Below are 15,166 nucleotides of genomic sequence, written 5' to 3' on the forward strand. Positions count from 1 at the left end.
TGCCGCCAGGGCTGTGCGCTGCTGGGGATGTGATCCAGGGCTTCATGCACATTTGCCATGGCACCTACGCCACCAGGGCTGTGTGCTGCTGGGGATGTGATCCAGGACCTCATGCACGCTTGCCAAGCACTCTACCAACTGAGCTGCATTCCTAGCTTTCCATGGGAGTTTTACATGCTGACTTGTTATTGCTGTTTTTTAAAGTAGCAGCGACCTAATATTAATAACAATTAAATATTTGGGTGTTACTGGGGATCAAACCGAGGGCCTCAGGCATGTTAACAAGTGCTATAAGCCCAGCCCACAAAAGGTTTTGGGTTTTTTTTGTTTTTTGTTTTTAAATGCACCACAGGGGTTGGAGAGATATTTTAGCAATTAAGAGAACTGGCTGCTCTTTCAAGGGTTCTGGGTTCAAATTCGAGCATCCACACGGCAGCTCACAACCATCCAGAACTGCAGTCTCACAGAATCCGTGAGGTCACACCAGTATACATAAAATAAATAAACAACAGTTTTTAAAATAACTCAATCCTGACTACAGCTGCATCTCCCCACGGTAAGAAACCAGGCAATCTAATGGTGGGTCCAGCAGCCTGGCCACCAATGCTTGAGCTGTCGTTTCTCTGCCACATGCGTGAGTCAGCAGCTCCCAGGACTCCACGGGCACCTGGTACCAGGCACGTGAACTCCTTCAGCCCAAGAATCAACTGGCAGACGAGGAATAGCTCACCTCCCCAAATCCCGTTATCAATCAATGCTACCTTTTCAACTTTGACCTCATGTAATGGCACCGACTTCATCCCCCTTGAGTGAGAGAGAAAGTGAGAGCGCGAGTGTGCCCATCATCTAGTGGGCACATATATTAACACTAGAGTCCCCTAGCCTGGAAGTGGTGGCGTGCACCCTTAATTCCAGCACTGAGGAGGCAAAGGTAGGCAGATCTCTGTGAGTTCAAGACCAGTCTGCTTACTGGGTGAGTTCCAGACAGCCAAGACTACCCAGAGACCCTGTCTTGAAAAAACAAAATTAAAACAAACAAGACAGTCACAGTATGCAGCTTTGTATGGATTCCATGTTTCGGGCTCGGGTCTTACATGGACCCTAGGCTGGCCCACGCTCAAGGTAACCTTCCTGTCTCACCCTCCGGAGTAGCAGGGTTACAGGGGCGAGGCATCATATACTCTTTTCACCTTCAAATGTTAATAGAGCAATCTTGATTTAAGCGCTTATATTATTTCATTTTAAGTCTGAAGCCACAAGCAGATCAAAGGAACATTAGCCAATCAGCTCTCTAGTGAGCAGTCCATAAAAGGTGACAAAGGAGCTAACCGTCACCCCTGTGGCTAGTCCATTTTCTGAGTTTCCCTCTGCCTTCACATCTGGCCCCTCCCTGCGCATTCCTGGCAAAGCACCAGGACCCTTGCGCCACAGAGACAGCTCAGGGCTAGAATGCTGCTTGCTAGGGACAAGTGATTTATTTTAGACTCTAAAATTTAAATAATTTAATATGCCCCCAAGTGGTGATCTGACTTAGAAAATCTCATGTAATAAATGTTTCTGTTTTGAAGTCAGAAAGGCATATGATTATCGAGTCATCGGTTTGTTCCTTCCACAAAACAGGTGTCAACACAGGAGTGTTTAAAGATCATCCCCCAGCCGGGCGTGGTGGCGCACGCCTTTAATCCCAGCACTCGGGAGGCAGAGGCAGGTGGATCGCTGTGAGTTCGAGGCCAGCCTGGTCTACAAAGAGAGTCCAGGACAGCCAAGGCTACACAGAGAAACCCTGTCTCGAAAAACCAAAAAAAAAAAAAAAAAAAAAAAAATAAAGATCATCCCCTGGAATCTAGCCCATGAGGCCAAATGTCCAGACCCAACCCCGTCTGCAGGGCCACTCAGGCACCTCGTGTCTGTGGGGTGGGGCTCTGTGCCATCCTCATCTGCCCACAGGCACGGTCAGCACAGTTGGTAAAACCATCAGAAAAAGCAAGTGAGGCTGACTGTCCGTAAATCATCAACATTTCTGTACCTTACTTTTCACAGTTTTCAGATGAGCTCACATAGCTGAAAGAGGCAGCAGGTGAACACTTGCTGCCCTTGCCAAGGACGAGGGTTGAGTCCCCAGCATACACTTGGCAGCTCACATCTGTCTGTAAGCCCAGGTTCAAGAGATCCAGCATCCTCACGACCCTCTCAGGCAGCTCACCGAGACCCCAGGGCTTTCTCCTGGCCTCTTCTATTGCTCCGCCTCTTCCATCTGTCCGTTTCCATTTGCCACAGCTCCACCTCCACCCCGCCCCCTTCTTGGTTTTTCAAGACAGGATTTCTCTGTGTAGCTTTGGCTGTCCTGGACTCACTTTGTAGACCAGGCTAGCCTCGAACTCACAGTGATCCCCCAGCCTCTGCCTCCCAGAGTGCTGAGATCACAGGCGCGCGCCACCACGCCCAGCTCACCTCCATCTCTTATTCCTTCCCTGGTCACCTCTCTGCAGAACTGAAACAAAAGGTGTTAATAACAGGATAATTAATTAATCTTGAGCCTAACGTTTGTCCAAACACTCATTTTTATGCAATTATGCTCTTCCATACAGGATGATCTTTAGACTGAAAATGAACATTTAAAGAAAACCAAAAACTGACAAATTCTAGACATTACACTTTTATATAAAGTGTATGTTTTTGTTTTTGTTTTTTCTTGAAGGTCTTGCTTTCCAAATCCAGGGGCCTCAAGTTAAGCTCTCAAGTGACTTGAAAGGTTCATGGTCTGCATTTCTTAAAGAAAATTTAGAATATTAACAGCTGGGAGATCAAGGCCTACAGTTTTGAAGACACTTTCTTACTGAGAACAGCTCCTCTTGGTGTGTGTGTGTGTGTGTGTGTGTGTGTGTGTGTGTGTGTGTGAGAGAGAGAGAGAGAGAGAGAGAGACAGAGAGAGACAGAGACAGAGAGAGACGGGGGAGGGGGGAGAGAGGGAGGGCGGGAGAGAGGGCGCATGAATCCGTATGTGAGTCTCACCGTGTACCTGCTACCCTGACAGTCTCACAGTCTCCCCCACTCATGGTACTCAGGATCCTAGGAGCTGCCCATATGCAAACAAAAAGCAACAATTTGCTAAATTTCTTAGTAATTATTCTTTGCCAACTGACAAGAACTTCATCAAGGCATTTTAACAAATGGGCAGCTTGGCTAATGTGACATATAGGGACAGATACCCTCCATAAAGCTACAGAGGAGATTAATTAGCTTCAGTTGCAACTTGTTGTCAGTCTAGGTGGGCAGAGGCCAGCACTCCATCTTTCTAGAAGGGAAGGAACACTGATGAATTATGTGACTTGAAGCGTCCTTGAACATTTGGTCAGTTCTCTGGGTTTCCTGAGGATGTGATGGCAATTTTTTAGGCAAGGCCAAGGAGATGAAGGGAGCATCTTCTTTATGCAAAAGTGGCAGCCACAGAGCCATCTGGGGCTCTGTTAGGCAATGAGCTGAGAAATTTGCCTCAGTGTGAGCAATTTCACCTGAGGCTAAGACCAAGAAATGAAAACATAAACTTAGAAAAAGTCACAAAAAATTACCTTACTAGACAGCAGAAGTGTGTGTGTGTGTGTGTGTGTGTGTGTGTGTGTGTGTGTGTGTGTGTAGGGGACAGCAGTGTGTGTGTGTGTGTGTGTAGGGGACAGCAGAAGTGTGTGTGTGTAGGGGACAGCAGAAGTGTGTGTGTGTGTGTGTGTGTAAGGGACAGCAGGTGTGTGTGTGTGTGTGTGTGTGTGTGTAGGGGACAGCAGAAGTGTGTGTGTGTGTGTGTGTGTGTGTAGGGGACTGCAGAAGTGTGTGTGTGTGTGTGTGTGTGTGTGTGTAAGGGACAGCAGAAGTGTGTGTGTGTGTGTGTGTGTGTGTGTGTGTATAGGGGCCAGAGGTAGACAACGGACATCCTCTTCAGTCACTCTCCCTTTCGTTTTCTGAGACAAGGCCTCTCACTGGCCTGGAGCTGGATACCGGGACCCAGACTCAGCTGCATTTGCTTGTACAGCAGGCGTTTCAGGCCGACCGTTGTCTCAGCTCCTAATCTACAGAGTTCTTTTTTTTTTTTTTTAGGCTAGGGCCCAAGTGGAGGACGGTAAGAGGCTGGTTAACCCTGGCCCGGCTGGACATGCACAGGCGCCAAGGCCGGGCTTCATGATGACTGAAACGTGCTAGTCTCAAAAGATGCACAGCAAAATCACTGCAGCAAAAACAAAGGTACCACCTTCCCCTCCCAAAGGCGAGGTCCAGCTACAGGGAACATCCACAGGAAACATTCATTTTTCTGAGGGAGAACCAGAAACCCACAGCTAGAGACTAGCCAGACAAAGGGCTCCACTTGCAAGGCCCTAAAAGGTGACTGGCTTAGTCAAATACTTGCAGTGTCTGCCACATGTCGTCAAGGCAACTAGCTCCGAGCTCTCACAGTGGGAGCTTCTCCCCAGCCTGGTTGTCAGCCACTCACCTTCCTCAAACTACTTTTTGTTTTAAGATGGGTTTTTATTCTTTCAGAATAAAAAAAAAAAAGCATTAAGAATATATCTTCTCCCCTGAGGACCTTGCTATTTCTAGTGGTTCACCCTTCTTATTCAGTGTTCAAATAAGGTGCCAGGACCCTGAAGTAATACTGACTTCTCATTCTGCAATCACAGCCACGGCATCTGAAAATGAACCCAGGCAGGAAGGATGCAGGGCGTGTGCGCTTGGCATGAGGAGGACATCATTTCTGAATTGTAATCTCCATGCAAGGGTGGGGAAGGAAAGGCTGAAACAAATGAGCCCACAGCACGAAGAACTCCAACACCACCCTGGAGATGGGAAACGTGTAAGCTGCTATTACAAAGCACGCTGTCTCTCCTGCGCTCCCCCTCCCCTCAGCCTCACCCCGAACGTGCTAGTGTGTGTGCACACACTTGTACATTCACATGAGGCCGGAAGAGAGCATCGAACACCCTCCCTCTTCACTCTCTGCCTAGTCCTTTGAGGCAGGGCCTCCCTAAACCTGGAACTCACATCTTACCAGCTAGACAGCAAGCCAAAACGGGCTGGGGTTCAGGGATGCGTGGGGACACGTGTTGTATGAGTTCTAGACCTCACAACTGCATAACAAGCACTCTTACCTTACCTCCTGAGTGGCCTCTCCAATCCCTGATTCTTTATAGATGAAATTATACTTAGGAGGCAGAGGCAGGTGGATTGCTGTGAGTTCGAAGCCAGCTTGGTCTACAAAGTGAGTCCAGGACAGCCAAGGCTACACAGAGAAACCCTGTCTCAAGAAACAAAAAAACAAAAAACAAAAAAAACCCAAACAAACAAAAAAAAGAAAAAAGAAAAGAAAAGAAAGAAATTATACCGTGATGAAAAAGCAAGAGAAATAGAAACAAAAATGGTGTGCTGACAAAGAGGATGCCTTGAAGCACGCAGTGGCAACGGGGCCTTACTCAGGCTGTGTGGTAGAGATGGCGTTTTCAGTAGCTACCACACTTATTCAAGCTGCGAAGCATCACTCATGTCCTCGACAGACACACAGCCTTATCCGAACTATAAGGCATTGATGAGCAAAATGTGGAAAGCTGTGCCCTAGTATAAACAGAGGCTAAGAAACAGCAGCTCTGCTGCCCTGGCGCCAACTCGTATGCAGCCCCGCCCACAGCTCTGCACTAGCTGCACGGGACATCTCTCTTAGCCACATGCCCTGCACAAAGAGCATGAGGTCACACACTTCAAGTTTCTTTCCATTGATAAGTGTCTTGGGACAGCACTTCCTGTGTTTGCCTGACCTCAAAATGGACAAAGCAGTCACCCTTTCTGTGGGCACGGACACATGCAGAATACTGAACACAGAAAGGAGAAATCAGACATTGAAATGTAAAGTCCAGTAAAAATGAACGCAAGTAGAAACAAGGTCTGTGCAGCAGAGAATCTCTGAAGATGATCACTTCTAGATTCATGGAAAACAATACAGGCTGAGTCAATCCAGACAGCACTGATACCCGGGCCTGAGACATCAAACCTCTGTTTCCATGGGAGAATGAGGTTCTGATTGCTCGCGAGATCTACCGACCAGTAATAATGCTCTCCTCTGGCAATGGCCATAAATAGACTTTGGATCTTGTCTTTTATCTCAGTTAGGGTTAGTACTGCTATCATGAAACACCATGACCAAAAGCAAGTTGGGGAGGAAGAAAGTCAGGGCAGGAACTCAAGCAGGGAGGAACCAGGAAGCAAGAGCTTATGCAGAAGCGTGGCACTGGCGCACTCACCTGCTTTCTTACAGAACCCAGAACCACCAGCCCCGGGTCAAATGGCACCACCCACAAAAGGCTGGGTGGTCCATTCCTCCCACCCCACCCCACCCCATCCCCATCAATCTAAGTAAAAACACTCTACAGCCAGAAGCAAGCTCTCAGTTGGGGTTCCCTCCTCTCAGATGATTCTCACAGGTCAAGTTGGTATAAAACCAGCCAGCACATCTTGTTTGGGCTTTTTTCTTATTACATTTGTCTGGTTTTCAAATGAACTCTTAGGGATGCCCCCAAGTAAGTATCTGGGTGAGTCCTGACAGAAGGAGCCCCAGTCATGGGCAGGCTTGGTCCAGAGCAAGCTCATGGGGCCCACCGACTTAGAAACCAACTCACTGTCACAAGGAACTCAGAACCACCTCTCAGTCAGGAAGTTACAGTTGCCACAGCTGTGTCTTACACACTCCCCTGAAGGCCATGTGCAGGCCCAGCTCGGCATTGCTGGCAAGTGCTAACTCTTTATGAGGAAAGGCCTATGGGAGTTTCAGGTCCTCGGTCTCCTGCTTTTCTCCTACATGCTGCTGCTTATGAAGTGACAACGCTCCTGTGACTCGCTCCTGTGACATGCTCCCTGCCACGACGGGCTGATTCCCTGCCCAGACCCTCCAAGGCTGTGAGTCAGGACAATCCTTTTCTCTTTGTAACTCCATTATCTCAGGTATTTCTTACAGCAAGGGGAAGCAGCTAAAACAGTTTACACCCTGGCAAGTGCTCCACAAATAAAGCCCCTTCTCCCACTCTTTCACTCCCCCTTTCTCTTCTTGCTCCCTCTCCCCCACAGTTTGGTATTCCATTCCCTCTTTCCTCTTCCCTTAGCACATGCTGAGCTAGTTGCCTTCAGCCTTCAGCTTTTCTCAACACGGCAACACGGCTCTGACAATGACATCTGACAGAGAAGCTCCGTGCTGAGAGCTAACATTTCACATTCTCTCTGGATCACCAGAAATGCACTAATTCCAGGAATGTATATGCTTCACAGGCCAGAGAACCTATCCTTCTCTGTGAGGAGGAGGAGAACACAGCTCCAGAGCTGGGCCTCACACAGCACTTTCCACCCAGGGAGTCAGGAGGAAGGGGGCTATGACCCAGCTGCAGGGCTGTTCCTAACCCAGTGAGTCAGGAGGAAGGGGGCTATGACCCAGCTGCTAGGCTGTTCCTCTGTCTGGAGGACAAGCTAGCACTTCTGAGCTGTCTGATCTTTCAAATATTTAGTTACTTGCCACTTAGCCATCTGCTGGTTTTTATGAGACATGGGACCGTGGCTTGCAAAGAGCACAGCTTTGTCTCATCAAATCCCTGGCCCTCTGCCCCTCACTTCGTTGCTCTGTATGTTCCAGAGGCTGGCGGAGTCTTGAACAAGAGGGCACAAGCATCTAAACACACATCTAAGTTTCTTCCCATTAGTTCTCATTAAAATGACAAGCAGAATATAAAGATGAGGCTGGGAGCGCAACAGAGGGGCCACGGACAGGCTACAGCGGAAAGGAATTCCAGCAGATGAGACAAGACCACACGCCACGCGGCATCTCTCCCTTTTAGGGCTTGTAAGGAGTAGGGCTCTGCTACTTGAAAGGGCTAGGTTGGGGGACCATGGGCTCGAGGTGGGCAGAAAGGCTCCCAAACTGCTGCTGCAGAGACGCTGCAGTGTTTCAAAAGGTCATGTGCACAATGCATCCATGATGCTGCAACCTGCACCTGGACAAACATCAGCGTAACCAGGCTCTACCTGGACAAACATCAGCGTAACCAGGCTTTACCTGGACCCCAAACAAAGGAAAACCATTGGCTGTCCTTTCTTTCTTTCTTTCTTTTTTCTCTTTCTTCTTCTTCTTCTTTTTTTTTTTTTTTTTTTTTACAAATTTAAATGGACAGTTGTACTCTAAAGGATCTATTGCCTGAGTGGTCAGTTGTAAACAGGAATCCTACACAAGTACAGATGCCTCTGTTCAGCCTTTATGGCTCAACCCAGAAAGGATAGTCTGTTCTGCCTTGGGCAAACAGTTTCAGGAAGGAGAGGTGGGTAGCCCATTGATGCTACAACACTATCTTCTTTCTTAAGCCCCTCGGCCCTGTACAGGGCACAGCCAGCTTTTTCCCTTGGCAGACTCCTCAATTCCCCACGGAGAGAGGCTGCTCCTCAGCCAGTCCTGCCCACTGAAGGCAGGCCCCTCAATTCCCCACGGAGAGAGGCTGCCCCTCAGCCAGTCCTGTCCACTGAAGGCAGGCCCCTCAATTCCCCACGGAGAGAGGCTGCCCCTCAGCCAGTCCTGTCCACTGAAGGCAGACCCCTCAATTCCCCATGGGGAGAGGCTGCCCCTCAGCCAGTCCTGTCCACTGAAGGCAGACTCCTCAATTCCCCACGGAGAGAGGCTGCCCCTCAGCCAGTCCTGTCCACTGAAGGCAGACTCCTCAATTCCCCACGGAGAGGTCTCATCGTACCTCTTCCTGCTTTCCATTCCTTTCTGCTGCCTCAGAAATCTAACCCTGATGACACTGAATATCATTAAATTTAAATAACAGCTTTAAATGTGACTATGAAATGGAAAGCAACTGTCTCAAGCTATAAAGCAGACAACAACAAAGGTATTAGGTCCAAAGCAGCCTCAAAATGGCAGTGCTGGTGACAATATCTTAAACAAAAGGGCTTTGGCTGGGTAAACAGAGGCCTAAAGGGTGGTTTCTATTTACCAGAAGCCTCCTTTAAACCCCCTGATCTGCCCCAAAGTCAACTACCTCATGCAAGGTCACTCCAAATGGCGTCCACCAGCCCAGAGCCCTCCTCCCAGCTCCCTGTCACATGAAATACAATGTTTCTCCTGCCATTTTCCAATTTCCTCTGCCCCAAGCCCTCCCAAGAGAGATCCTTGGCTGTTTGGTCCCCTTTCTTTTTACCCATGGAGCAGTAACAATGATTGTATTGTACCCTTGCTTATAAAAACTAGGACCTCTGAAAACAAAAGTAGAGGCTCAGAGGTTAAGAGCACTGCCTGCCCTTCCAAAGGTCCTGAGTTCAATTCCCAGCCACCACATGGTGGCTCACAACCAACCATTAGGAGATCTGGTGCCCTCTTCTGGCACACAGGTGTAGATGCAGGCAAAACACTGTAATTAATAAATCAATAAATCTTTTTTTTAAAGTGGAAAATGTAAACAGGCTATTTATATTTTTAATGTTGATACCTAGCATGTGTTGCTAAAACCAAGCAAACAAAAACTTTACAGTTATGTTTTAGCAGAATACAGAATATAATCCAGAACTGATATTTTCAAATTCCTAGAGAAAAAAGAAAACAAAATGCCAAATGTAAGAAATCATTAAAAAGGCCAGGTGTGATGGTACACGCCTTTAATCCCAGCACTCAGGAGGCAGAGGCAGACGGGTCACTGAGTTCGAGGCCAGCCTGGTCTACAAAATGAGTCCAGGACAGCCAAGGCTACACAGAGAAACCCTGTCTGGGGGAGGGGGGGAGAAGAAACCATGAAAAAAAGGATATTTATTGGCTTAAAAAAATATATATATATATATTATTATTATTATTATTATTATTATCTTATGTGTATTAGGTGTGCACCACATAAGTGGAGGGCCCTCAGAGAGGATCAGAACCCTCTGGCTGTGAGCCGTCATGTGGATGCTAGGAACTAAACCTTAATTGCAAGAGCCTCCCACAACTGTTTTTAAAAGTTGGATTTGAAGAGCTAGAGTGATGACTCAGTGTGGAGAGCTGCGAGGTGCCGCGCCTTAACAAGGCGCAGGTTTCCGCCATCCCGAAGGCGAGCGCTCTCTAAGATAAACAAGTCCTCATATGGCAAAAGGCTGTGCAAGGGTAACAGGTGATCTGATGACGAGCAGTCCTGCTCTGACGCGGACCTATGAGGAGGTGACACCTGGCATGAGCTGATTGGCCCTTGAGTTGTACTTAAGCTTGGCCCTTCCCTTCTTCGGGGCCATTCCCACTGAGCTTAATCCTGAGTAAAGATCTCGAGAAGAAGTCTGGTTGTTGGCGTCTTATTTCTGCTGGACGGTGCGGCGCCGACAACTCAGCAGTTAGGAGCAGGCTCTGCTCTTCCAAGGAGACCTGCGCTTGGTCTCCTGCACCCACAGCCACTTGTGACTCAATTTCAAAGCATCTGACACCGTCTTCTGGCCTCCATGGTCAGATATACACACAAGCAAAACACCCATACACGTTTCTTAAAATTCTGATTAGAAAATAAGTATGAGCTAGAGCTGGAGCCCTGGGTTACACGCACGCACGCACGCACGCACACACGCACGTGTACACATACATACACACCCACACACACGCATGCACACACGCACACACAAACAGAGGGCAGGGGTGGGGGGTGGAGTCAGGGGAGAGGCGGGGTCAGGGGAGAGGGAGAAGGAGAACAAGTTATGAAAATCAATACAAACAACCTTTCATTTCTCTGGGACTGCAAATTTACCACCATACCCAAAGATCCTATAATCTCAAGTCTTTTGTGGAGGGTGTTACTATTACCATGACAAAGGGCCAACAGTCCATCTTCGCCCTCAAGGAAACCACAAATGTCACCCCTGAGGGGTTCTCTGTGATGGCCTGTATTTCACTCTCTACCAACAAATCTCCACTGAGTGCTCAAGACAACATGATGTGAGGCAGGAGAAGAAAACCAAAACCAAACAAGCCAAGGCCTCTTGAACCGCACTGCATTGCCCAGTGCTTTAGTAAGTGACCCTGCCTCCCCCCCCCCCCCGCCTGCTCCCCCCCCCCGCCCACCCCACCCCCCCACCCCCCCGCTCCCGACGCAAAATGCTTCAGTCTGTTGAGCAAGTGGGGTGCTCAGAGGGATCACGGCACAGGAGGGGTGCTAAGAGGGATCACGGCATGGGAGGGGTGCTCAGAGGGATCACGGCACAGGGGGGTGCTCAGAGGGATCACGGCATGGGAGGGGTGCTCAGAGGGATCATGGCATGGGAGGGGTGCTAAGAGGGATCATGGCACGGGAGGGGTGCTCAGAGGGATCACGGCATGGGAGGGATGCTCAGAGGGATCACAGCATGGCAGGGGTGCTCAGAGGGATCACGGCATGGGAGGGGCCTTTCACTGAAGATCCAACCGCAGTCTCTTGTTCAGCAGCCTACTCCTCCAAGGCCTGGGTCTCTAAGGGTCTCTTTGACGGTTAGCATGACCCCCCAGTAGTCACCGGTGAACTCCCTTGAGGCTGGAATTTCCCACTGCCTTTGGTGTTAAACTTTCTGGAAGATTTACAGACTGAAGACTGTTATATGCCAGAATTACTGTGGGCTGTGTGCATACCAGTTCTGAACTCAGAACAAAATATAAATAAATGACCAGTTAATCACCCAGAGGACCAGCAGGTTAATATTTAATCACTTTTATGTGGATTCCAATAATCCTTTTAAACTGTTGCTGTGAGCCATAAACACTGGTGCAAAGCCTTTGTGCACACAGCCCAACCCGGCCCATTATGAAGTCAAATAAGAAGTAAACTCTCTTAGCTTAATCTTGTAGAAAATTATTTGTTTGCAGAAAAAATACCCACTGGGGATTCTTTGTGTCTGTGGCGTGCTAAGCCTTCCCTCCTGAGACCTGTCAGTTCCTTTTTCTTTTCCCAACACAAGCAGGAGGAAAGGCCCCATGCAAGCAGCCCTTCCCTGAACAGACCCCAGGAAGAAAGGCTGACTCACCCTGTCCCAGCTGAAGCACAGGCCGAGGCGGTCAAGCTGTTTCCTCATGTGTTTGATATTGCTGTGAAACAAAGGGAAGCAAGTTTGACTTTGAGAGGGGTCAGGGCCATAGATAAACTACATTTTAAGAATATTTTAGAAAACGTAAAAAGTCTACCTCAGTCAAGGAAGCTTAACTGTTGCTTTGCCCTGGCAGGGGGGAAAAAAATCAATCCCTAAGAATCAGTAAAATATTGATATTCCAGCAGATACCATGATCTGGGCATGCTCATCCACTAAATGCTACTTTGGTCTTGGCCCTGGAGGCGGTTCCTCCCCCTGGCCACTCTGACAAGCAGCTCCCTGAGTGGGTGAGCCTGGCCTCTCCACATCCCTGATCTACACAGAGTTAAGCCGGGCAAGCAAGTTTTAAAGTGATTAAAGACAAAAACAAAAACAAACCCTTATGTGCCAGTTGGTTTGGAGCTCAGTGGAAGAAGTTCCTGCCTGGCAGAACTCTACCTACACACACACACACACACACACACACACACACACACACACACCTCTTCATGTATAAATTGGGAAAATTAAAAAAAATCACACAGTGTTCCATCTATCAGAGCCTAAAATTGCCCCCAAACTGGATAATAGAGAAAGGCAAAAGGCATTAATCACTTTACAGTTCCTGTTGCTGGGATCTACTTATGCCATGTTTGATCTACTTTATTAGATTTGTCATTTCCTCCGTTTCTCCTTTTTTATCATTTCCATTAATCTAGACTTAATGGTATGGCAGAGGGTACAGTGAGTTTGCTGCTGTGCAGCCTTGGGTAGAAACAAGAAGAGGAGGTGACCAGGCTGGGGAGAGCGTGGGAGGCGTGGGGCGGTAAGGGCGCTGGTTCGTGAGCTCAAGGACCAGAATACAAATCCCACCATCCACGTAAAATGCCTGCGAGGCTTGTTTGCCGTAACCCTGCACTGAGGTGGACAGAGCTCACTGGAGCCAGACTAGCCAAAATGGTGAGCTTCCATCTTAGTGAGAGACAGTGACACAGGAGGCCACTCGGCACCCTGCTTTGGATGTCCAGTGACACTCAGCTGGGCACGTGTACGGGGTCCTATACCTATACATTCATATGTATGCATTTTCCACAAAGAAGGGGGGTAAGGGGATGGGAGGGGAGGGGAGAGAAGGCGAGGGGGGGGGGAGAGGAACCAGTAGAGGTTCCAGACAGACCTTGGAACGTCCCTCCTGTATCTGAAGGGGAGCTGATGGAAGGACCCAGAAGATTCTGGTATAAGGTGTTCAGCACTTTACTAGAAGGGAGAGGGCTAGGAAGTCTGAACCATGGGGCAGTAAGAGAAAGACACCCCCAGCTCAGGTAGCTGTGTATCTACACTAAGCTTCCTTGCTCATAGATGATGAAAACAAAATGTAATCTTCATAGAAAGTCAGAATGCCGTGTTTGCACGTGGATCCGACTCAGGCCCAGCAGCCAAGCACTGCGGCAACTGAGCAAGTGCCATTCTCTCCCCCTCGTTTTCTCCACAAAGGTAAACGCTCCAGGAAAGAATGATCTAACTAATAGCAAGCACCCCACAACCTCTCCACAAGCAAACAGCAGCCTTCTGGGTTCTTCTCAGGAATACAGAGTGCTAAAGGGAGCGGTTGGGGATTTAGCTCAGTGGTAGAACACTTTCCCAGCAATCGCAAGGCCCTGGGTTTGGTCCTCAGATCTGAAAAAGAGTAATCTATCCAGAGTATTAAAAGACAAGTAACAGGAGCTGCACAACAGGCGCTTGCCACTGAGCCTGACAGCCTGAGTGTGGTCCCTACAACGCACATGATGGAAGAAGACAGCTCACTCCCATAACTGTCCCCTGATTCCTACATGTGCACTATGACACACACACACACACACACACACACACACACACACCTCCCCATAATTAACTAACCAGACAAACAGCAGCATACACAGTCCTGTCTGTTTGTGTCTTGGCAATTTGCAACGTTATGCTGGTTTGGTTTTGTGTTCTTTTTTGTTTTCTGTTCTTCCTGTGCATAGGCTTAAAATACAATGTTTTAAAAGGTTTCCATACATAAGTGTTTGAGTGTGTCTTAAACACTTACCTTTCAGTCCAGCTTTGTGGGTGCAGATCCCTCTCTATGGCGGCATTTTCGGCAGGCAATCCAAATGCATCCCACCCCATGGGATTGATAACCTGGTATAACAGAACAAAGTGAAAACTGAAGAGAAAAAAATGAAAACAGGCTTACAAAAGGAGCCACGTCTTCTCGCCAGGAAGGAACAGCTTCTGTGCTACCCTCCTCCCTCCGCCTGACTGCAAGAGGCTGCCCTCCTCACACGGCATCTTAAGCTCCAGGAGAGACATTTGTCCTGATTTCTCTCTCTTCTGCCATCACCGTCTTTCATTTCTAACAGAGCCTTGTTAACAGGGGCCCAGGGGTCTGGTGTGAAGGAAAGTCTCTGCCCTGCAAACCCATCAAAAAGTGTGTTCCAAGTGCAGATGCGGAGTCCCCACCAGTCACCGCATCGCACCTGAGGCCATCTCCACAGCTGTACCGTGAGGTGGGTAAAGGTTGAATGCTACCCCCCACAGCTTCATTAAAAGCCTTATAAAGTTCACGCATAAAAAAATTTTGCCGGGGCTGGAGAGATGGCTCAGAGGTTAAGAGGCCCAGCTGCTCTTCCGAAGGTCCTGAGTTCAATTCCCAGCAACCACATGGTGACTCACAACCATCTACAGTGGTGCATGCAGGCATAGCACTGTGTGCATAATAAATAAATAAATAAATATTTTTAAAAAATTTTGCCAGCTGGACATGGTGGCACACACCTTTCATCCCAGCACTCAGGGGGCAGAGGCAGGCAGCTCTCTGTGAGTTCAAGGCCAGCCTGGCCTATAAAGTGAGCCCAGGACAGCTAACTCTGTCTTGAAAGAAGAAAGAAAGAAAAAGAAAGAAAGAAAGAGAGAAGGAAGAAAGAAAAAACAAAGAAGAGGGAGGGAGAGAAGGAGACAGGGAGGGAGAGAGACAGGGAGAGAGAGAGAGACAGGGAGGGAGGGAGAGAGACAGGGAGGGAGGGAGAGAGACAGGGAGGGAGGGAGGGAGAGAGGAAGAAAGAGAAAAGGAAAACGAGTTGGC

General features: G+C 48.5%; 1 protein-coding gene across 1 annotated transcript in view; it reads right to left on the minus strand.

The window, feature by feature from the left end:
• Positions 1-15,166, minus strand: part of LARS2 (leucyl-tRNA synthetase 2, mitochondrial) — a 106,211-nt gene that overhangs the window by 62,805 nt on the left and 28,240 nt on the right. Inside the window, exons 4-5 of the mRNA XM_084752338.1 lie at positions 14,132-14,223; positions 12,016-12,076 (exon numbers count right to left, since the gene is read on the minus strand). Coding sequence (XP_084608464.1) covers positions 12,016-12,076; positions 14,132-14,223 — 153 coding nt within the window. The remainder of the gene's footprint in view (positions 1-12,015; positions 12,077-14,131; positions 14,224-15,166) is intronic.

Source organism: Acomys minous (assembly GCF_964271855.1).
Source record: "Acomys minous genome assembly, chromosome: 13".
In the NCBI taxonomy this organism is placed as follows: Eukaryota; Metazoa; Chordata; class Mammalia; order Rodentia; family Muridae; genus Acomys; species Acomys minous.